General features: G+C 44.7%; 1 protein-coding gene across 2 annotated transcripts in view; it reads right to left on the bottom strand.

The window, feature by feature from the left end:
* aln (allnighter) overlaps window positions 1–21,308 on the bottom strand; it is a 48,099-nt gene extending 26,791 nt beyond the window's left edge. For both annotated transcript variants that reach the window (XM_068371128.1, XM_068371129.1), the window contains exon 1: window positions 21,023–21,308. In XM_068371128.1, coding sequence (XP_068227229.1) covers window positions 21,023–21,235 — 213 coding nt within the window. In that variant the 5' untranslated portion in view covers window positions 21,236–21,308. The remainder of the gene's footprint in view (window positions 1–21,022) is intronic.
* Between the last annotated feature and the right edge of the window lie 1,327 nt (window positions 21,309–22,635).

Below are 22,635 nucleotides of genomic sequence, written 5' to 3'. Positions count from 1 at the left end.
AGCTGGCAGGACGACCAGAAACTGGGATAAGCCCTTTGGAAGGGCAAACATCCATGATGGAGACCATAAGAGGTCCAAGGAAGAGTCCAGAACCGAAGTCCAAGAACTAACAGCGGCGTAAGGTTGCGTTGGTCGATCGGTAGGTCAGCTGGCAGGACGATCAGGAACTGGGATGTGCCCTTTGGAAGGGCGAGCATCCACCGATGGGGACCGTAAAAGGTCCGCGGAAGAGTCCAGGACCGAAGTCCATGGACTAAGTTGCAGCGCAAGGTTGCGCTGGTAGGTCTGCTGGTAGGATGATCAGGAACTGATGAAGCCCATGAGGGCCGGTGGACCAGCAAGCTGGCCTTAGGAAGAGTCCAGGACCGAATTCCACGGACTAAGTTGCAGCGCAAGGTTGCGCTGGTAGGTCTGCTGGTAGGATGATCAGGAACTGATGAAGCCCATGAGGGCCGGTTGACCAGCAACCTGGCCTTAGGAAGAGTCCAGGACCGAATTCCACGGACTAAGTTGCAGCGCAAGGTTGCGCTGGTAGGTCTGCTGGTAGGATGATCAGGAACTGATGAGTAGAATGATCCTCCGAAGAGGTGTCTCTATGAGTGGCCTCTCTCGCGAACAAGAGAGGTGAACACTTCGTAGAAGAGACTTGCCCAAGACTGTGCTCTGCCCCTGAAGGAAGAGAGACTCAGCAAGGGGGGAGAGAAGTCTGGGCGAAGGCAGCAACAGCAGTCGGAGACAATGAATTTATTAAGATGTCGGAAGTTCTCCCTCGGAAGAGAGAAACAACCTCACACCTGGGGAAGAAACTTTCCCTCGGAAGGGAAGTTGTTCAACACCTGGAGGCGAATCTCCCGGTTAGCGTTCTAAGATGATCTGAAGTGCTGGCCATGTTGTCACGGGAGTACTTCTTAGAGAAGGGATGATGCCCATGACGACATCCTCTGAGGGATGGCAGTGACAGCAGATTCCCCAGGCATGAACAGAACAACTCTGTTTCGTCGGCACTCTTAGTCGAACGAAGAAAAAACTACATAGTTAACTGGGAAAAAATAAAATTAATTATTTAATAGAAAATTCCCTAGGGAGGAACTCCAAAGAGGAACCCCGAGGGAACAACATAGAAATAAGTATTGCTCCCTTCCTTCCCCAGTCGACATCCACGGGAGAAGGGGGGAGTGGACTAACTGTAATGAAAACAGAATTACAATTATTTAAATCAGCTAAGAATATTCACTAACAGTGAGAAGCACTAATCCTCCGAAGGGAAGTGTTCCCCACGGAGAAAAGCTGAAAAGTTAAAATTACAATTATAATTTCACTAAAAATAATTGAGACAAACAATCGGAAGCGCAACCTAATCCGCGAACGGGAAAGGAGCTCTTCCCAATAGTACACTGTAGTTGAAAGGTGAACGACCTAAAGAAGAGAAAGACCGTAGTCAATCTCTGAGAGGCCACATTCCCTTCGCTCAGTAATCCATGTTTCCCGTAGGAAAAAAGGGAAAAGGCGAAGACAATAGTTGAATGAAGAGAGTCCAGGCGATGACGATTTCCCTGCGGCGGCCAAATCAATGGTTATATGCCGACGGGAAGACCGATGGACTAGAGAGGGAGAGGTCATTCCCCACAAAGTGGAACTGTGCTGGCCTTATTCCGGTGCTAATGTACGCAAGTGTCGTTGTCGTATATGTATCACACGCACAGCACAAACACTGAAAAGGAAACTTATCACATTTCTATACACATATATATATACATAAACATTAAGAATGTTTTCATATATATACATGTATAAGAAAATGATATTTCAATTATAAAATAAATTTTTGAATATACTTACCCGGTGAATATATAGCTGCAACTCTGTTGCTCGACAGACAAACTCTACGGAAAAAACTCGCCAGCGATCGCTACACAGGTTGCGGGTGTGCCCAACAGCACCATCTGTCGACCAGATACCCAGCTCTTATGTAAACAAAGACTCAATTTTCTCCTCGTCCCACTGCGTCTCTATTGGGAAGGAAGGGAGGGTCATTTAATTTATATATTCACCGGGTAAGTATATTCAAAAATTTATTTTATAATTAAAATATCATTTTTAAATATTTAACTTAGCCGGTGAATATATAGCTGATTCACACCCAGGATGGTGGGTAGAGACCAGTAATATATGTTTACATTTTATGAGCTAAGAGTTTTTTATTTCATTTTAGAAGTTATCAAAATAACAAAAATAAAATAAATAGGTACCTGGTAAGGAAGTCGACTTGAACAATTACTCTGCCTTTTAAGTACGTCTTCCTTACGGAGCCTCGCGATCCTCTTAGGATGCTGATCGACCCCTAGGAGCTGAAGTATCAAGGGTTGCAACCCATACAACAGGACCTCATCAAACCCCTAATCTAGGCGCTCTCAAGAAATGACTTTGACCACCCGCCAAATCAACCAGGATGCGAAAGGCTTCTTAGCCTTCCGGACGACCCATAAAAAACAACATTTCAAGAGACAGATTAAAAGGATAAGGAATTAGGGAATTGTAGTGGTTGAGCCCTCACCCACTACTGCACTCGCTGCTACGAATGGTCCCAGTGTGTAGCAGTTCTCGTAAAGAGACTGGACATCTTTCAAGTAAAATGACGCAAACACTGACTTGCTTCTCCAATAGGTTGCGTCCATTATACTTTGCAGAGATATATTTTGCTTAAAGGCCACGGAAGTTGTTACAGCTCTAACTTCGTGCGTCTTCACCTTAAGCAAAGTTCGGTCTTCCTCACTCAGATGTGAATGAGCTTCTCGTATTAACAATCTGATAAAATCTGACCAAGCATTCTTTGACATAGGCAAGGATGGTTTCTTAACTGAACACCATAAAGCTTCAGATTGGCCTCGTAAAGGTTTAGTACGCTTTAAATAGAACTTAAGAGCTCTAACAGGGCATAAGACTCTTTCTAGTTCATTGCCTACGATCTCCGATAAGCTGGGAATATCGAAAGATTTAGGCCAAGGCCGAGAAGGCCGCTCATTTTTGGCTAGAAAACCAAGTTGCAGCGAACAAGTGGCTTTTTCCGACGAAAATCCGATGTTCTTGCTGAAGGCATGAATCTCACTGACTCTTTTTGCCGAGGCTAAGCATACCAGGAAAAGAGTCTGAAGAGTGAGATCTTTCAGGGAGGCTGATTGTAACGGCTCCAACCTGTTTGACATGAGGAATCTTAGTACCACGTCTAAATTCCATCCAGGGGTAGCCAAACGACGCTCCTTGGTGGTCTCAAAAGACTTAAGGAGGTCTTGCAGATCTTTATGTTTGGAAAGATCTAAGCCTCTATGCCGGAAGACCGATGCCAACATGCTTCTGTAGCCCTTGATAGTGGGAGCTGAAAGGGATCGTCCTTTTCTCAGGTATAAGAGAAAATCAGCTATTTGAGCTACGGAGGTACTGGTCGAGGATACAGAAACTGACTTGCACCAGTCTCGGAAGACTTCCCACTTCGATTGGTAGACTCTAATGGAAGACGCTCTCCTTGCTCTAGCAATCGCACTGGCTGCTTCCTTCGAAAAGCCTCTAGCTCTCGAGAATCTTTCGATAGTCTGAAGGCAGTCAGACGAAGAGCGTGGAGGCTTTGGAGTACCTTCTTTACGTGTGGCTGACGTAGAAGGTCTACCCTTAGAGGAAGACTTCTGGGAACGTCTACTAACCATCGAAGTATCTCGGTGAACCATTCTCTCGCGGGCCAGAGGGAAGCAACTAACGTCAACCTTGTCCCTTCGTGAGAGGCGAACTTCTGCAGTACCTTGTTGACAATCTTGAACGGTGGGAATGCGTAGAGATCCAGATGTGACCAATCTAGGAGGAAAGCATCTATATGTATTGCTGCTGGGTCCGGGACTGGAGAGCAATAGATTGGAAGCCTCTTGGTCAGCGAGGTTGCAAAGAGATCTATGGATGGTTTACCCCAAGTGGCCCAAAGTCTCTTGCACACATCCTTGTGGAGGGTCCATTCGGTTGGAATTACTTGCCCTTTCCGACTGAGACAATCTGCTATGACGTTCAAGTCGCCTTGGATAAACCTCGTTACTAGGGAGATGTCTTGACCTTTTGACCAGATGAGCAGGTCCCTTGCGATCTCGTACAACGTCAGTGAGTGGGTACCTCCCTGTTTGGAGATGTACGCCAAGGCTGTGGTGTTGTCCGAGTTAACTTCCACCACTTTGCCTCGAAGGATAGACTTGAAGCTTTTCAAGGCCAGATGTACTGCCAACAGCTCCTTGCAGTTGAAATGCATGCTCCTCTGACTCGAGTTCCACAGTCCTGAGCATTCCCGACCGTCTAGTGTCGCGCCCCAGCCCACGTCCGATGCGTCCGAGAAGAGAACGTGGTTGGGAGTCTGAACAGCCAGGGGAAGACCCTCTCTTAGGTTGATATTGTCCTTCCACCAAGTCAGACAAGACTTTATCTTTTCGGAAACCGGGATCGAGACCGCTTCTAGCGTCTTGTCCTTTTTCCAGTGAAAAGCTAGATGGTATTGAAGAGGACGGAGGTGTAGTCTTTCTAGTGACACAAATTGTTCCACGGATGACAGCGTCCCTACCAGACTCATCCACAGCCTGACTGAGCAGCGTTCCTTCTTCAGCATCTTCTGGATGGATAGCAGGGCTTGATCTATTCTGGGGGCTGATCGTCTTGTTGTTCAGCAACGTCCTCATCAGAGGGTTCCTCATCCGAAAACTGATGAGGAAACGGCAACGGAGTGGGCAACGTCTGGCTCGCTGAGTCCGGTCGCACTGGTGCATGCGTGACGGAGCCGGACGCAACATCATGGAACTGCTGCACAGTCTGTGAACTGTCAACAACCATGGATGCGCGAGGAAGCACAGCGTCCACCCGAGACTGTCTAGACCGTCTGGGTTGTGCAGTCAACATCATACCGGGTTGCTGAGGTTGACGCACTGCGTCAAAACAAGTCACCTCTGCTGGTTGTTGAACGTCCTGAATGTCAACAACCACCTCCGAGCGTCGCTTAACGTCAACGTGCGGCTGGCAACCCACACTGGGTCGCATTGGTGGAGGAACCACCTCAACTGGCAGACGCGAGAAGGTTACCTCAGCGTCAACAGGGCGCACAACCGACCGGTTGGAAGGTTGTTGGCCAGAAGGTTCGGCAGCAACCTTCTCCGCATTAAAGTCCTCTATCAAGGACGCAAGCTTGGACTGCATGTCTTGCAGCAAAGCCCATTTAGGGTCTACGGGAGCAGGTGCGGCAACAGACGGGGTTAGCGACTGAGGCGGTACCGCTTTCCATCCCTGAAAGCCTTGTTTATGCATGACAATTGTACAGCAAAACTTCAAAGGCTCGAAAACAGCTGTGAAGTTGACCTGTAAAAAAACTTGGAGCGTCTCCTGGCCAGGCGCCAGGGAGAGTCTACGAGATTTGAGAAGTCTATCTGGGCAGAGGCATGAACTCCCAAGCCGAGAACTTCTCTCGTGTCATATCAGACTCTCGCTCTAAAAGAAGGGAAAGCAAAGGCTGTATCCCCCAAACTCCTCCTGGTGATAAACCAGTCGCCTAGCCAACGTAAAGCTCTCTAGGAGAGCGAGAGAGCACTAGCTTAAAAACAACGGCTTCGAAGTAGCTAGGCCTAGTGTAAGCTCTGACGTTTAGGCGAACGAGGAGCAGCAGTTACAAAAAGATCCGGACAAAGATCCTTAAAAAAAAATCATCATGATTTAATTAAAGTCCATAGAGGGCTAAGCAGCTTAAGGCTCCTCTCCATCTGACAGAGTCCTCAAGGGAATATCAGTAGGAGGGGGAACAGCAACTTCCTCATCTACAGGAACCTTGTCCGATAAAAGCTGAGTCTCAAGCAAGGGAAAGACCTACCGTGGTGGCAATGCTTTACAAGCAGAGTCCACACTCACTGGTGCATTAGTAGCGGACCAGAACGCAACGTCATGTAACTGCTTGACAGTCTGTGAACTGTCAACAACTGAACTGTCAACCACAACAGGTGCGTGAGGACGCACAGCGTCCACTCGAGACTGCTTTGACTGCCTAGACTGAGCAGTCAAAACAACTCTAGACTGCGGAGGTTGACGCACAGCGTCAAAACAAGTCAACTCCGATTGTTAGCGAACGTCTTGAACGTCAACAGGAGCATCAGCAAGTGACCTAACGTCCAAAAGCGGCTGAAAATCCACACGAGACCGCATCGAGTGTGGTTCTAAACAACCTGACTGACGTGACTTAGCTACGCCAACGTCAACAGGAAGCACAAAGGAACGTTAGGTTGGCTGAAAGCCAGGATATCGATGAGATAAACGGCTAGACTCAACGGACTAATCGGCAGAATAGTCTTCCATAAGGGAGGCAAGCATATTCTGCATGTCTTGCCATACAACCCATTAAGGATCAACGGAAATGGTTGTGGTAAGAGACGAGGGTAACGTCTGTGACCGCAACACTTTGCCAACAAAAAAGACTCTCGGAGTCTGTGTTACGCTTTTGTTAGGCGGCGAGCAGTTATCCGATGACTGCATAGGGTCAGAGCTGTCCTAATGGCTGTAACCAGGACGCTGGACCTGTCCTGAAAGGACTGACTTTCGCTTAAGGGCTTCGAAACCTTGTGACAGGTTTCTTATGCGAAAAGCCTTCGGATGACGAGGAGAAAAAACGTCTCTCTCGTCTTATGGTAGGGGAGATCTTGGTAAGATACACCCGTACCATAGAGGGAAAACGTCTGTTCGTTGATCAAGGCCTCTCGAACCCATAAGTCGTTCGACATTACTTCTCCCCTGGGCTTGGGAGCTTGCAAGAGGTCCCGGACTAGGTGAACGACAGGCACGAACAGACGAACCCTCGGACGCAACACTGTAACACTTTGCGCAATATCACTTTATCACTTCGATTTTCTGTTTTGCACTTATTTCACTGAAATCGAAACTTTTACTGATTTCTACCTGAAACACGCAGTTCTACCCTTCATTAAAAGGTAGTAATTGCGAAATCAGTCGTATAATGCAAGCTCATTAATACCAGCAAAAAACAGAAAACATATTTTAAGATAAAAAATTCAGTGGCTGGGAAAGAGACTTAACACTAGTTCATATAAACTACGTTTTCAATCTCTCACCGCACATAGCCTGGGGACGAGAATAAACTAAAAACGTTTTATCCTTCCTCCCCGTACAGAGACTAGGGACGAGAGTAACTCGAGAACAACGATACCCGCTTGAACGGAACGTTTTCTCTCCTCTCTCTCCCTCCGTCTCTATCTCTCTCTCTCTTTCTCTCTTGATTTCGCACCTAAGAGAAGAGCCCAATTACATTTCGTCAAAAAAACATGTTATTTGACTAAAGGAAAAAACTGAAAGGTTTTTCAAATAAAAAGTTCCTTTAAAATAGAATTTAAAACATTTAAGCTTAGAAAGAATGAATAAAACGTCAGAATCGATTTACTCTTACTGCAAAGTGAAACCGTGATACACTCTCTCTCTATTGTAACGATAGAGCGCATGTTGAACGTCCTGAACGTCAACAGCTGCGTAGCATAAATAAACTAAACGTTAGTTCATCTTTGAAAACAGTACGAAGACTATCAAAGATATTCTTTCATAAAATATTATCTTTAAAAAGTTTTAAATCCTTAGCTCTTTAAAAGCTAATTACGATATAAAGGGCTCAACGTTGATTAACTTCGGTTTCCAAGTTAGGACCGCCTACTCTCAGGAAAGGTCGCATATAAACAAAACATTAAAATGTTATTTTCATTAGTAAAATAAATTTTTGAATATACTTACCCGATAATCATGTAGCTGTCAACTCCGTTGCCCGACAGAATTCTACGGAAGGGATACGCCAGCGATCACTATACTAGAAGGGGGTGTACTCACCAGCGCCACCTGTGGCCAGGTACTGCAGTACTTCTTGTTGACACCACCTCAATTTTTCCTCGGTCCACTGGTTCTCTATGGGGAGGAAGGGTGGGTCAATTAAATCATGATTATCGGGTAAGTATATTCAAAAATTTATTTTACTAATAAAAATAACATTTTTCAATATTAAACTTACCCAATAATCATGTAGCTGATTCACACCCAGGGAGGTGGGTGAAAACCAGTGTACATGACTATAAGATAGCTAAGTATCCCGTATTTCATATAATCAGTTATTCAAATAACAATGAAATAATAAGTACCTGGTAAGGAAGTCGACTTGAACCATTACTCTGCCTTTAATAAGTTCGTCTTCCTTACTGAGCGCAGCGTTCCTCTTAGGAGGCTGAACAACTCTAAGGTGCTGAAGTATACAGGGCTGCAACCCATACTAAAGGACCTCTACACAACCTCTAACCCAGGCGCTTCTCAAGAATGAATTGACCACCCGCCAAATCAAAAAAGGATGCGGAAGGCTTCTTAGCCTACCGTAACAACCCAAAAAACAACAATAAAAGCATTCAAGAGAAAGGTTAAAAAAGGTTATGGGATTAAGGGAATGTAGTGGCTGAGCCCTCACCTACTACTGCACTCGCTGCTATGAATGGTCCCAGGGTGTAGCAGTTCTCGTAAAGAGACTGGACATCTTTAAGATAAAATGATGCAAACACTGACTTGCTCCTCCAATAAGTTGCATCCATAATGCTCTGCAAAGAACGGTTCTGTTTAAAGGCCATCGAAGTGGCTACGGCTCTCACTTCGTGGGTCCTTACCTTCAGCAAAGCAAGGTCTTCATCCTTCATGTGAGAATGGGCTTCTCTAATCAGAAGCCTTATATAATACGAAACTGCGTTTTTGGACATAGGCATCGAAGGTTTCTTGATTGCACACCATAAGGCTTCTGACTGTCCTCGTATAGGTTTTGACCTATTAAGATAATATTTTAGAGCTCTGACAGGACAAAGAACTCTTTCTAGCTCGTTACCCACCATGTTGGAAAGGCTAGGAATTTCAAACGATCTAAGCCAAGGACGTGAAGGAAGTTCATTCTTAGCTAAAAATCCGAGCTGTAAAGAACATGTTGCAGACTCGGATGTGAACCCAATGTTCTTGCTGAAGGCGTGAACCTCACTAACTCTTTTAGCTGTCGCAAGGCAGACGAGGAAAAGAGTCTTGAGAGTAAGGTCTTTGAAGGAAGCTGACTGGAGAGGCTCGAACCTAGGAGACATAAGGAACCTTAAGACTACGTCTAGATTCCAGCCTGGAGTGGATAAACGACGTTCTTTAGAAGTCTCGAAAGATTTAAGGATGTCTTGAAGGTCCTTGTTGGAAGAAAGGTCCAAACCTCTGTGGCGGAGAACTGAAGCCAACATACTTCTGTACCCTTTAATCGTAGGAGCCGAAAGGGATCTCTCATTCCTTAGATGTAATAGGAAGTCAGCTACCTGGGTTACAGAGGTATTGGTGGAGGACACTGCATTGGCTCTGCACCAGCTTCGGAAGACTTCCCACTTGGATTGGTAGACTCTACGAGTGGATACCCTCCTTGCTCTGGCAATCGCTCTGGCTGCCTCCTTCGAAAAGCCTCTAGCTCTAGCGAATCTTTCGACAGTCTGAAGGCAGTCAGACGAAGAGCGTGGAGGTTTGGGTGTACCTTGTCTACGTGAGGTTGACGTAGAAGGTCCACTCTTAGAGGGAGAGTCCTGGGAACGTCGACCAGCCATTGTAGTACCTCTGTGAACCATTCTCTTGCAGGCCAAAGGGGAGCAACCAGCGTCAGCCGTGTCCCTTCGTGCGAGACGAACTTCTGAATGACTCTGTTGATGATCTTGAACGGCGGGAATGCATAAAGGTCGAGATGGGACCAATTCAGCAGAAAAGCATCCACGTGAACTGCTGCTGGGTCTGGAACTGGGGAACAGTACAAAGGAAGCCTCTTGGTCATGGAGGTGGCGAACAGATCTATCGTAGGCTGACCCCACAAGGTCCAAAGTCTGTTGCACACGCTCTTGTGAAGGGTCCATTCCGTGGGGATGACTTGATCTTTTCTGCTTAGGCGATCTGCTGAGACGTTCATGTTGCCCTGAATGAACCTCGTTACTAGAGTGAGATTTAGACTTCTTGACCAAATGAGGAGGTCCCTTGCTATCTCGTACAGCTTCCTCGAATGGGTCCCTCCCTGCTTGGAGATGTAAGCCAAGGCTGTGGTGTTGTCGGAGTTCACCTCCACCACCTTGCCTAGCAGGAGGGACTTGAAGTTCATTAAGGCCAGATGAACTGCCAGCAGCTCCTTGCAGTTGATGTGGAGCGTTTCCTGTTCCATGTTCCCGAGCATTCCTGTCCGTTCAAGGTCGCGCCCCAGCCCGAGTCTGATGCGTCCGAGAAGAGATGAAGATTGGGGGTCTGAATCGCTAACGATAGACCCTCCTTGAGAAGGATGTTGGTCTTCCACCACAAGAGAGTGGTTTTCATCTCTTTGGTGACAGGAATAGAGACTGCTTCTAGCGTCAAATCCTTGTCCCAATGAGCTGCTAGATGGAATTGGAGAGGGCGGAGGCGGAGTCTCCCTAACTCGACAAACAGGGCTAACGATGACAGGGTCCCTGTTAGACTCATCCACTGTCTCACCGAGCAACTGTTCCTCTTCAGCATGCTCAGGATGCATTCTAGGGCTTGGCTTATCCTTGGGGCCGATGGAAAAGCCCGAAAAGCCTGACTCCGAATCTCCATTCCCAGGTAAACGATGGATTGGGAGGGAATGAGCTGGGACTTTTCTAAGTTGACTAATAGACCCAGTTCCTTGATCAAGTCCAAAGTCCAGTTGAGACTCTCCAGACAGCGACGACTCGTGGAGGCTCTTAACAGCCAGTCGTCTAAATAAAGGGAGGCTCTGATGTCCGATAAGTGGAGGAATTTTGCAATATTCCTCATCAGATGCGTAAACACCATAGGAGCTGTGCTTAGGCCAAAACACAGGGCTTGGAATTGGTACACAACCTTTCCAAAAACGAATCTCAGGAAAGGTTGGGAGTCTGGATGAATAGGAACGTGAAAGTAAGCGTCTTTCAGATCCAACGAGACCATCCAGTCCTCCTGCCTGACCGCTGCTAGGACCGACTTCGTCGTCTCCATAGTGAACGTCTGCTTGGTGACATAAGCATTGAGCGCGCTGACGTCCAGCACCGGTCTCCAACCTCCTGTCTTCTTGGCCACCAGAAAGAGACGGTTGTAGAAGCCCGGGGATTGATGGTCCCGGACTATAACCACTGCCTTCTTCTGTAACAGGAGCGACACCTCCTGGTGTAACGCTAGCCTCTTGTCCTTTTCCTTGTAGTTGGGAGAGAGGTTGATGGGAGAAGTGGTCAGAGGGGGTTTGCGGCAGAATTGTATCCTGTAACCCTCCCTCAGCCACTTGACAGACTGGGCGTCTGCACCTCTTCTTTCCCAAGCTTGCCAGAAGGTCTTGAGTCTGGCTCCTACTGCTGTCTGGAGAGGAGGAGAGTCAGTGTTTGCCTTTTGAAGTCTTGGGACCTTTCCTAGACCTGCTCCTGGAAGAGTCTGGACGGGTACTTCCTCGGCTGGGGGCTCTGCCACGAAAGGGCGGAATAAACCTTGTAGCAGGAGTATCGGCCACTGGGGTGCGGTAAGTTCTGGGAACTGAGGGAGCAACCTTAGCCTTACGAGCTGAAGAGGCCACAAGGTCATGAGTGTCCTTCTGAATAAGGGCCGCAGACAAATCCTTGATAAGCTCTTCGGGGAACAAGAACTTAGAAAGCGGAGCAAAAAGGAGTTGAGACCTTTGACAAGGTGTGATGCCAGTAGAAAGAAAAGTGCAAAGTTGCTCCCTTTTCTTAAGTACTCCTGAAACAAACATTGATGCAAGCTCGCCGGACCCATCCCGAATTGCTTTATCCATGCAGGACATTATAAGCATGGCTGAGTCCTTGTCCGCAGGGGTGGTCTTCTTGCTCAGGGCCCCCAGGCACCAGTCGAGAAAATTGAAAATCTCAAAGGCACGAAATATACCCTTTAGGAAGTGGTCTAAGTCGGAAAAGGTCCAGCAGACCTTAGAGCGCCTCATCGCTGATCTACGAGGAGAGTCGACCAAACTTGAGAAGTCAGCCTGGGCAGAGGCAGGGACTCCCAAGCCTGGTTCCTCTCCTGTGGCATACCATACGCCCGCCTTAGAAGTCAGCTTAGTAGGTGGGAACATAAAGGAAGTCTTCCCTAGTTGCTGTTTGGACTGCAACCAATCCCCTAACATTCTTAAAGCTCTCTTAGAGGATCTAGCAAAGACGAGCTTAGTATAGGCCGACTTAACAGGTTGCATGCCCAGCGAAAACTCAGATGGAGGAGAGCGGGGGGTAGCAGAAACAAAATGGTCCGGGTATACCTCTCTGAAAAGAGCCAGGACCTTGCGAAAGTCAATGGAGTGAGGAGAAGACTTGGGTTCCTCCACGTCCGAAGAGGGATCATCTAAGTGCGCAGCTTCCTCCTCAGAAACCTCATCACCAGAGTGTTGCGAAGCGAGAGGTACAGTAACAGCGGTGTGCTGAACAGCAGAATCTTGACAAGCGGGTGCATAAACACTTGCGGTTTCATCCTCAAGTCTCTGTTGAAGAGGATGAGGGCTGGTAACGACAAAGTCAAGAGGTTGGGAAGAAGGAGGTTCTGCGGCGGTCTGAGGAGCAAGTGTGGAGAGAGGCGACTGAATTAAAACCTGAGGTTCAGGCTGCAAAGACTGGTCAAGTAGAGTAGAGGAAGGTAGATGCATGCGTTGAGGTGGCTGACTCCTAGCATGAGCTTCCTGTCTCAAGAGTTGCGCTTGCTGCAAGGGTTGTGGATGCGCAGTAGCAGGTTCCTGTCTCACGAGTTGAGGTTCTTGAGGTGTGAGCTGCGAGAGTTGAGGTAGCGGTTGCGCAGAACGCAGTTCCTGTCTCACGAGTTGAGGTTCTTGAGGTGCTAGCCTTAAGAGTTGAGGCTCTCGCCTTGAGGAAAGTTGAGGTGGCTGCAGCGAGAGCTGAGGTGGTTGCCTCATGGATGGAAGAGGTTGTCGTACCTCAAGAGGTTGTTGCCTCGATGGTCTAACCGCAAGAGGAAGAGGAGGAAGTAAGGCATAAGACTCCTGTTCCCATTGTTGAGGTTGTCTTAAGGAAGGTGGAGGTTGCTGCACAACGCTGGTAACTGGCAACTCCGACCGCGGTAAGGTAGCCTGAGGAACCTCAACATCGTACGCCTGGCAGACTGGACTGCGGTGAGGCGGAGCGCTCGCAGGAGGAGGTGTAACCTTCTTAGCCTGAAACTCACGCATTAAGACCGCAAGCTGCGACTGCATGGACTGCAGCAAAGTCATCTTGGGATCAACAGACGCTAAGGTCTGCTGAGGCAAAGCCTTAACAGAAGATGAGGTCTGTTGAGGTATCGCCTTACCTCTCTTAGGAGGTGTACAGTCACCTGATGACTGCGGAGAGTCAGAGCTAATCCAATGACTGCATCCGGGTTGTTGAACTCTTGAGGTCTGGACTTTACGTTTAAGAGGTCTTGAGACCTGAGTCCAGCGTTTTCTCCCCGAAATTTCTCCTGCAGACGAGGAAAATAAGGGCTCAATCGTCTGCGGGTGGGAGTGACGGTCTCTGTAAGACACGCCCGCAACCACCGAGGATACTTCTGTGCGCCGATCAAGGCCTGCCGAACCCTTTTGCCCTTCGACATTGCTTCTCCCCTGGGCTTGGGAGCTTGCAAGAGGTCCCGGACTGGGAGGACGACTGGCACGCACAGAAGTACCCTCACGCACAACACTGACACTGACACTAGCACTCGGCACCGCACTGACACTAGCACTTGGCACAGCACTGGCACTACCACCTCCCACTGCACTTTTGACCTTAAGTTCTTTGACGTCCGCCAAGAGAAACTTATGGTCACTCACTACCGATTCCACTTTGTCACCTAAAGCCTGAATGGCACGCAAAACATCGGACATATCAGGCTGAGCACAAAAAGTAGGTTCGGGGGTAGCCACTACAGGGGGGAGGAAAAGGTTGAGGATCATGAGGTGAGGAAAAAAGCGAAGAGCGAGCAGAACTCCTCCTAACTCTCTCTCTCTCTAACTTAGTTGAATATTTAAGGAATCAAACAAACTCAAGTTCCGAAAGTTCGGCGCATTCCTCACATCGATCTTCCAACTGACAGGGTCTTTCCCTACAGTCGGAACAAGCGGTGTGAGGATTAACCGAGGCCTTCGGAATACGCCTATTACAAGACCTACATCGTCTATGGGGAGGGGCTTGTGAAAGGTTGGACATCTTGAATCAAAGAGCTAGTCAAGGGGGATTCCAAATCAAGCAAAAGATCGTTAACCATTAATCAAAACCAAATAAAAGCTATCTAAGCTAATAGAAAAGTTTCCAGTATAGCGAAAGCTGAAATCTTAGAGAAATACTTCACCAAAAACCGTGAACAATACTCCAAAATTATAAGCGTATCCAAGAACGTCTTGCCGGAAGCACGACAGAGGAAAAATTGAGGTGGTGTCAACAAGAAGTACTGCAGTACCTGGCCACAGGTGGCGCTGGTGAGTACACCCCCTTCTAGTATAGTGATCGCTGGCGTATCCCTTCCGTAGAATTCTGTCGGGCAACGGAGTTGACAGCTACATGATTATCGGGTAAGTTTAATATTGAAAAATTTATTTTTATATGATTATAATAAATGGAAAGTTAATCGAAGAGGCCTAATAAAGGCGGAGAGATATAAAATATATAGAGGAAAATCTATAAATAATTTATAACGTGATAAGATAATTACTAAAAGCCTAAACACACTTCCGTCTAAGGGAAGGGTCGGCCATTTAAACGTGAAAGAAAGTCCATACTCTCTTTGTCACCATAATTAAATCTATCCAAAACGAGTTCAAGATTTAAGATGAAGATAAAACACCTGCATTGCGAAAGCTCAAAACCAGAATATAGTACTTCACCAATATGATGTGAAAAACTCCAGTTTAGCAACAGCGAGTAAAGTACGTCTTGTCGACACGTCGACAGAGAGAAAATTGAGTCTTTGTTTACATAAGAGCTGGGTATCTGGTCGACAGATGGCGCTGTTGGGCACACCCGCAACCTGTGTAGCGATCGCTGGCGAGTTTTTTCCGTAGAGTTTGTCTGTCGAGCAACAGAGTTGCAGCTATATATTCACCGGCTAAGTTAAATATTTAAAAAAGTAAGTTAAAAGACAAAAATTAATGGCAGTCCAGAATAGGCGAGGAGGAAGTGGGGAAACAACCGCTCTCCATCCGAGCCAAAAGTAAAGTGACTAAATCAAAGGTGTGTGAACGGGAATGGTAGCAAGCTACCCAACCCCCTACCCCCGCTAACTAGCGGTGTGGGTAGTTAACCATTGCTAAATTTTAATGGCTCGTCATTTCAGCTCCGCCGAAAGTATAACCCCTAATAAATAGCGTGGTTTTTATTCCAGTTACAGAACAAATGACAAATTTGAAAGTAATTTGTATTTTTCCTAATGTATACAAACGTGGAGCTATTTATAGGATTATCTTTTGGAGAAGCTGGAAGACTAGCCATTCCAACACACATACTAACCCTATTATTATTATTATTACTTGCTAAGCTACAACCCTAGTTAGAAAAGCAGGATGCTATAAGCTCAGGGGCCCCAACAAGGAAAATAGCCTAGTGAGGAAAGGAAACGAGGAAAAATAAAATATTTTAAGAACAGTAACAACATTAACAATAAATATTTCCTAAATACGCTATAAAAACTTTAACAACAAAAAAAGAGGAAGAGAAATTAGACAAAATAGTGTGCCTCAGTGTATCCTCAAGCAAGAGAACTCTAACCCAAGAGACAGTGGAAGACCATGGTACAGAAGATATGACACTACTCAAGACTAAAGAACAATGGTTTGATTTTGGAGTGTCTTTCTCCTAGAAGAGCTGCTTACCATAGCTAAAGAGTCTCTTCTACCCTTACCAAGAGGAAAGCAGCCACTGATCAATTACAGTGCAGTAGTTAACCCCTTGGGTGAAGAGGAATTGTTTAGTAATCTCAGTGTAGTCAGGTGTATGAGGACAGAGGAGAATCTATAAAGAACAGGCCATGCTATTCGGCGCATGTGTAAGCAAAGGAAAAGTGAAATGTAACCATAAAGAAGGATCCAATGTAGTACTGCCTGGCCAGTCAAAAAATCTAGTGGTAGTATCTCAACGGATGGCTGGTGTCCTGACCAACCTACTACTATAGGATGACTCGCCCATTAGGAGGGTGGAAGTCCGACTACTGGCTTGGTCATTGACCAGGGGGTTTTCTCGTACAGGTTTGGCCTGTAACTGAGAAAAACCATAATACCTTGCTAAATTCGGGCATTGCACGGGTAGAGGCCTGAGCAACCTGTGTGCCTTTGATAACTAGTACTGTTATTGTCTAGGTAAGATATTCCGAGCTAAAAATTGGAATGTTGGAATTGACCATGGATGTATCGCAATACTCACCTCATGGGAGTATCAGGACATACACAATATTAAATCTATATTAGGTTACACAAGGGAAATGGTTATTACAGTACAGTACCTGCAGATAGGCGAGGCCAGCATGCAGAAGACCCATGGTGCTGAGAACCACCAGTGAAGGGGGAAATTGAAGGAAAGAAAGAGCCAGTCATTCTTCTACATTCATCCCAGACTAATCCCAGGTAACCAATGCCCTCAACCATCTGCTACTTGTACATCAAGGAGCCTGAGGTACACTAAACCACCTGTTGTCCAGCCACCATAAGATCAATGGAAAATGTCTCCATGTTCCTATGGGTCAAGTCTTGTAGGTAGTGGGCTGTGAAGGCTGTCTGATCCTTCCAAATACCCACTTGCAGTACTTGCACCACAAAGTAGTTGAGCTTAAACGGCAAGGATGTACTTATACCCCCGACGTCATGAGCAGGAATAATCCATCCTTCTCTAGGACACTCGTCAGTAATACAAACGTGGGGAATTTTCCACCTGTCCTTGGTTGGAGAGGATTTTTTGCTGAATACCCCACAAGCACAATATAGCATACCAGTGTTTGTATGAGTGCTGAAATCAAAATGAGAAATCACCTGTTCGAACCCATATGTGACCTTATAGTATAAAATCTTGATGTCTGGGAAAACTCTATCATGGACCAGTCACCAAATTCGGGAAGATCTAGGTCAAGGAAGCAGTAGCAGCCCGTGAGATTTCTTGGGAAATGTTGTTGCCGAAAAGTCTCAAGAAAGGAATGGGACGAGGGTAGATCCTCATGTTCTAACCAGCAGTGATCATGCTTGGTTTTGTAAGACACCGATCACTGGTAGAAGGAGCGTCAGGTCCTATTTCTCGTACTGAAAACGCCTCCCAGGGGGTGGGAATTTGGTACAGCATTGCTTCTTCTACAAAACCATGCAGAGGAACCAAACAAATTTTGAAAGGTCAGATTGATCGGTCGTCCTGTGCTCGGTGACTTCTTTCTCGGCAAAGGCTCCAAAGATTCGGATGTTGTCTCTGGAAGTCTACAACAAGCAAAGGGAGAAGCAGTAGTTGCAGTGCGTATTTATATCTCTTCACCAAGTACCACTTCTCTTTCTTCTAAATGAAGGAGAGAGAGATCATTCAGGAATGGGGAGGGAGGGCAGTACCTTTCATCCTGACTGATAATGTATACACTCAGTTACTATGAGAGTTATGAGAACAGATATTTCTCACCACTATGGAACAACCCTTGGCTCTCACTCCTCCTGGCAAGAGACGGAGCACAGGTAAAAGTTATGAAAACCTCTCCACTGAGTACCCAGCTAACTCCCTAGTTTTGTGTTCCCTGATGTTTCTTCCCACTATGAGACAAAATTGGGGGAAGTGCCTTGGTATATGGATGGATGAGACAAGTTTTGCCATTCACTCAAGAAGGGAGGTTCCTGGTACAGTACAGCACTGTCTCTCCCATGTGGAGAGAAATGGTAGGAGTTACGAGAATGTAGCCTAACTCTAATTGATCAATTTCCAGAACTTTGATGATGATGTCTGCTACTTACAGTAGTTGCAGCGAAGGTTCAGCAAAAATGAGGGGAAAAGGGAGAACTTGAAGAAGTTCATCGTCTCCGGAGTTGTGAAAGCCAAAAACAACACTCTTGCAGGAAAGACACCACAACAGCACAATTAGGTAATACTTTCTTAGTGCCTTCCAGGATCAGCAGAAAATGAAAGAATAAAGAAAGGCAGTGCCACTCCCCTTAGACTTAGCAGCAGAGAAATGCATCTTCCAATGGAGCACAAGCATTATTCTAGGAAACCTAACTTTTTTGGGTTCACGTTGTCATAGTATGGCCACACATACGAGGGATGGAGTAGCAACAGATATGCCACCCGATGGGAACAAGTATGTTAGATAGCAGCAGGTAGCAAAAAAACTGTAACACAATTACAGCTATCAGGAAACACAGCATATCCCTTGAACACAACTACAAGACCATTTACTGTTACTAATCTGAAAGAAAGAGCAAAATATTAAATCAACCAGATGAGGTGTGCCAGCCATGATGTATATCTATGCTCTCTGGCAGCCAAAGTCAAAGAATAGGTTACTCTACCCGTCACCCACCAGCTACTACTACTACTATTACATCATGAAAAGTTTAAATGGTCTATTAAAGGTCAAAGATTTGTATTACTTATGGAAAAAACTAGTTCCTCCTTGATAAGTGGTTAATTGGCTTTTCGACAGTTTCAAAACAAAATTGTTTAAACACTAGTGAATATAATTTTGCCAAGCAGTGAAATTTTTTCAAATGACAAACAGGATGCATTATATCAATCACTAGGCTATCAAATTGTTAGACAGACTTCTGTAGCATTTTTGTAGGCTTGGGTACATACAATACAGCAATAAGATACAGTAAAATGCTTAAAAATATCCATTATCATATTTTTACTTTATCAATTATTGTACTAAATATACATGTGCAATATATAGCACTGAAAATCTAAAATGAGCACATGTTCAGGCTGGCTGATACTTTCAACTAGTCAGCACTTTTTTCCATAGACAGTTTCCTTTCATTTGTGTATGTTATGACTGGCAAGTCTGGTGAGTTTGGGGACAAACCTCCTACTAAGTAAGGATGCCATTGCTTGGTTAGGTTAAGTTAAGGTAAGTTGTGTTACCTTAAACAGAATATGAAATACGGAGAGATTGTCCTCCTCCAGAGGGTATTATCATAGAAAAACATGGAAAAGCTTTACTAATAAATTAATGCAGTTTTATATATAAAAGCTCCCTCTTCCTTTGAAAATGACCTTTATCTTCGTCGCAAATACATAGTTAATAAGATATCCCCTAATAAGTCTTAAGGTTATAGGGGCTACCCAGTGGGAACCGGGGGTTTTAGGTGAGGAAAATTTATTGGTGAATCGATAAATAATGGTAAAAACTAACCTTTTCATCTATATACATTATTCTCTGGGACGCATAATAAATCCAAAAAATATTACCCAAAATACTGGCATCCTACTCCACTGTTTGTTTACATTCATGTCTGTGACCTGGGAAGAGGGTTGCTGAGGGCTTGCCCACTGGCTAGGTCTGTGACCTGAGCAGATTTGTGATAGGGGGGGGGGGGGGGGTTCCAGGAGCTTGACCCCCAGCTAGGTTTGTGACCTGGGAAGTGGGGTCCAGCGGATTTGTCCTACGGTTAGGTTTGTGGCATGGAAACTACTAGGTTAGGTTAAAGCGGGTTTGTTAGGTTATGTGGCTTCCACGAATCTTGAGAGTTAATAACGTTTCTTTATATTTTTGTCCAACCAAAGTCCCAGATTCCCACCTCTGTCCGTCAGGAAAGGGGGGATAACGGGAGAGAGGTTTATTTGTGGTGAAAATAAAGGTCATATTCGTTGAAAACACAATATTTACTATGAGGAAAAGTTTTTTCTATTGAAAATGTAGTTCCATGAGTATTACCGTATTTTTTGGACAGGGAAACTGTTCCTGGTAAAAACAACTTTTCCTTATAAAAAAAAGACACCCATTCCATCCAAAATGTCACTTATTTTTATCGCAAATAAATATCTAATGCTAATATATTATATAATTATATATATATACTGTAGATATAATATATATATATATATATATCTATATCCGCTAATAATGGGGACCCCCAGTGGGAACTCGGGGTTTTTGGGTGGGGAAAACATACTGGGGAAATGGTATATAATGGTAAAACAAAGCTTTCCTCCTCTATACATTGTTCTTGAATGTATAATAAAAAACATGGAAAAATGCACAAATTATATATATCGTATACTAACGGTATATTTTTAATTTGTCAAAGTAAGCCTACGGCGGAACAAAAACCATTAGATTAAGGGTAAAACATTGCTAATGTAAGCGTGCGCAGCTCAACATTACCGCTTGCCACTACATACGGAGCTAGATGTTTTTATTTTTCTGCGAGTGAAGCGTGCCTACGGCGGAACAAACACCAATATAAAGTATACATAGGGCAAAATATCTTGAACAGAAAATATATTATTTCCTGTAATAAATAATGTGATTTCACCGAATTTAGCTAACAGCCAGTTCGACTAACTCTGTGTGATAAAGTTAGCTGAACTTTTTGTTCTGTTTGTTTGCAATTGAAATGAAGGTCAAATTCGGTTACATCATGCTATTTACTACTGGAAAACATATATTTTCTAGGAGCCTTTGAATATCAGCGGCAAGTTCCTCACGCATTAATTAAAAATGGACATCAACTAACGTAAACTTTCCCCCCTAACCTAACCTAACCTACAAGCCATGTCCTTACCTACTTACCTGATTGGGGAGGGGAGCTAACGCCGCCCTGCAAAACCCCCACCCTTACACTACAGTATTTTAAGTTAGACATAATTACACATACAGGTGAGCGCTATCATACATACACCCCATTTACTTCTGAATTATTCCCTGTCACTAAGTAAAACTTTACAGTTCCAAGTTCTATAATTTTACCCTCCAGACTTCTATATTAAACAAGTATTTAATTCCAAATTTACCAATGTAAATATACGAACATAAAACTTACTAATGTAACTATGTGTTTGTTTAGGACCTCTTCAGTGGAACATATGACACTTGAAGCCAGAAGAATATCCCTGATGCCAACCACAAGAAACACAGTGACTAGACTTCCAATTATGCTACTCCATAAGATACAAGTTCGTCTTTTCCTTCTGCTGCTGAACATATTTTCAATGGCCCTAGCAATGCAGCAAGGGAAAAGCAAAGACAATCGCATCACTTCATCTCTAAAAGACTGTTAGAATATTTAGCGAGTTAATTTGGGCTGTTAAGGCACTTTTTTTTCCCTTCTTTTTGACGCAAATTAGTAGTAATAATAATAGGGTTCGCCTATGAAACGGCTCACCAAGACGCCAACTTGTTTTAAGGGCAGGTACGCTTCAGGAATCTCTCTTATTATCTTGTACATTTATTTTCAAACAAAATTCACAGTTTCTTTATGCATTGAAGAAATTTTGTCAATTCCAGACTGCCATTCTTAATAAGAAAGATACTGCCTAACTCTCTCTCTCTCTCTCTCTCTCTCTCTCTCTCTCTCTCTCTCTGCCACATTAATTTGCAGTTCATCACATTAGCAAAAACTTAAGCGAAAGTTTTCTATTAGATTGAAAAGGGTTACATAAATCTCTTTTATAGTTAATATATGAAAGATCTATTTCAATGCTGTTACTATTCATAAAATATTTGATTTTAATTGTCCATTACTTCTCTTGTAGTTTACCTATTTCATTATTTCCTTTCCTCACTGGGTGAGTTTTTCCGTTGTAGCATTTGGGCTTATATAACATCTTGCATTTCTAACTAGGGTTCTAGCTTAGCTAATAATAATAATAATAATAATAATAATAATAATAATAATAATAATAATAATAATAATAATAATAATAATAATAATAACATTCCACGACCAGCACATTTCTCTAATATGACTAGAGTGAAGGAGGCACAAAATCAATGACGAACTCCTAAATAACTTTCTTTAGTAGGTAGTACCCAGGGTTAAAAGAATACCTTTTAACACTGGTTACCTGGTAGTACCTACGGGCCGACCAAGGGAATGGCACGTGCCAACGAGAACGGTTGGCTATAATCCACAACAGCTATAGTCCATTTCTTTTATCGAGACAGATTTGCACCGACTCGCAGCGGTGCCCTTTTAGCTCAGAAAAGTTTCCTGATCGCTGATTGGTTAGAATTATCTAGCCCAACCAATCGGCGATCAGGAAACTTTTCCGAGCTAAAAGGGTACCGCTGCGAGTCGGTGCAAATCTGCATCGCTAAAAGAAATTGACTATAGGTAGTAGGTTGGCCAGCTATCCGTTAAGATCCTACCGCTAGAGAGTCATTGGATCCTTTGACCGGCTAGACAGTACTACATTGAATCATTCTCTCTGGTTACGGTTCATTTTTCCTTTGCCTACACATGCGCCGAATAGTTTGGCTTATCCTTGACACATTCTCCTCTGTCCTACACTTGACAACACTGAAATTACCAAACAGTTCTTCTTCGCTCAAGGGGTTAACTAGTCTGCACTGTAGTTGGTCAGTGGCTATTTTCGTCTTGGTAAGGGTAGAAGAGACCCTCTAGCTCTGGTAAGCAGCTCTTCTAGGAGAAGG

This window comes from Palaemon carinicauda, chromosome 3 (genome assembly GCF_036898095.1).
Source record: "Palaemon carinicauda isolate YSFRI2023 chromosome 3, ASM3689809v2, whole genome shotgun sequence".
Taxonomy (NCBI): domain Eukaryota; kingdom Metazoa; phylum Arthropoda; class Malacostraca; order Decapoda; family Palaemonidae; genus Palaemon; species Palaemon carinicauda.
The sequence above is the reverse complement of the archived record's forward strand: the minus strand, read 5'-3'. Positions and strand labels throughout refer to the sequence as shown.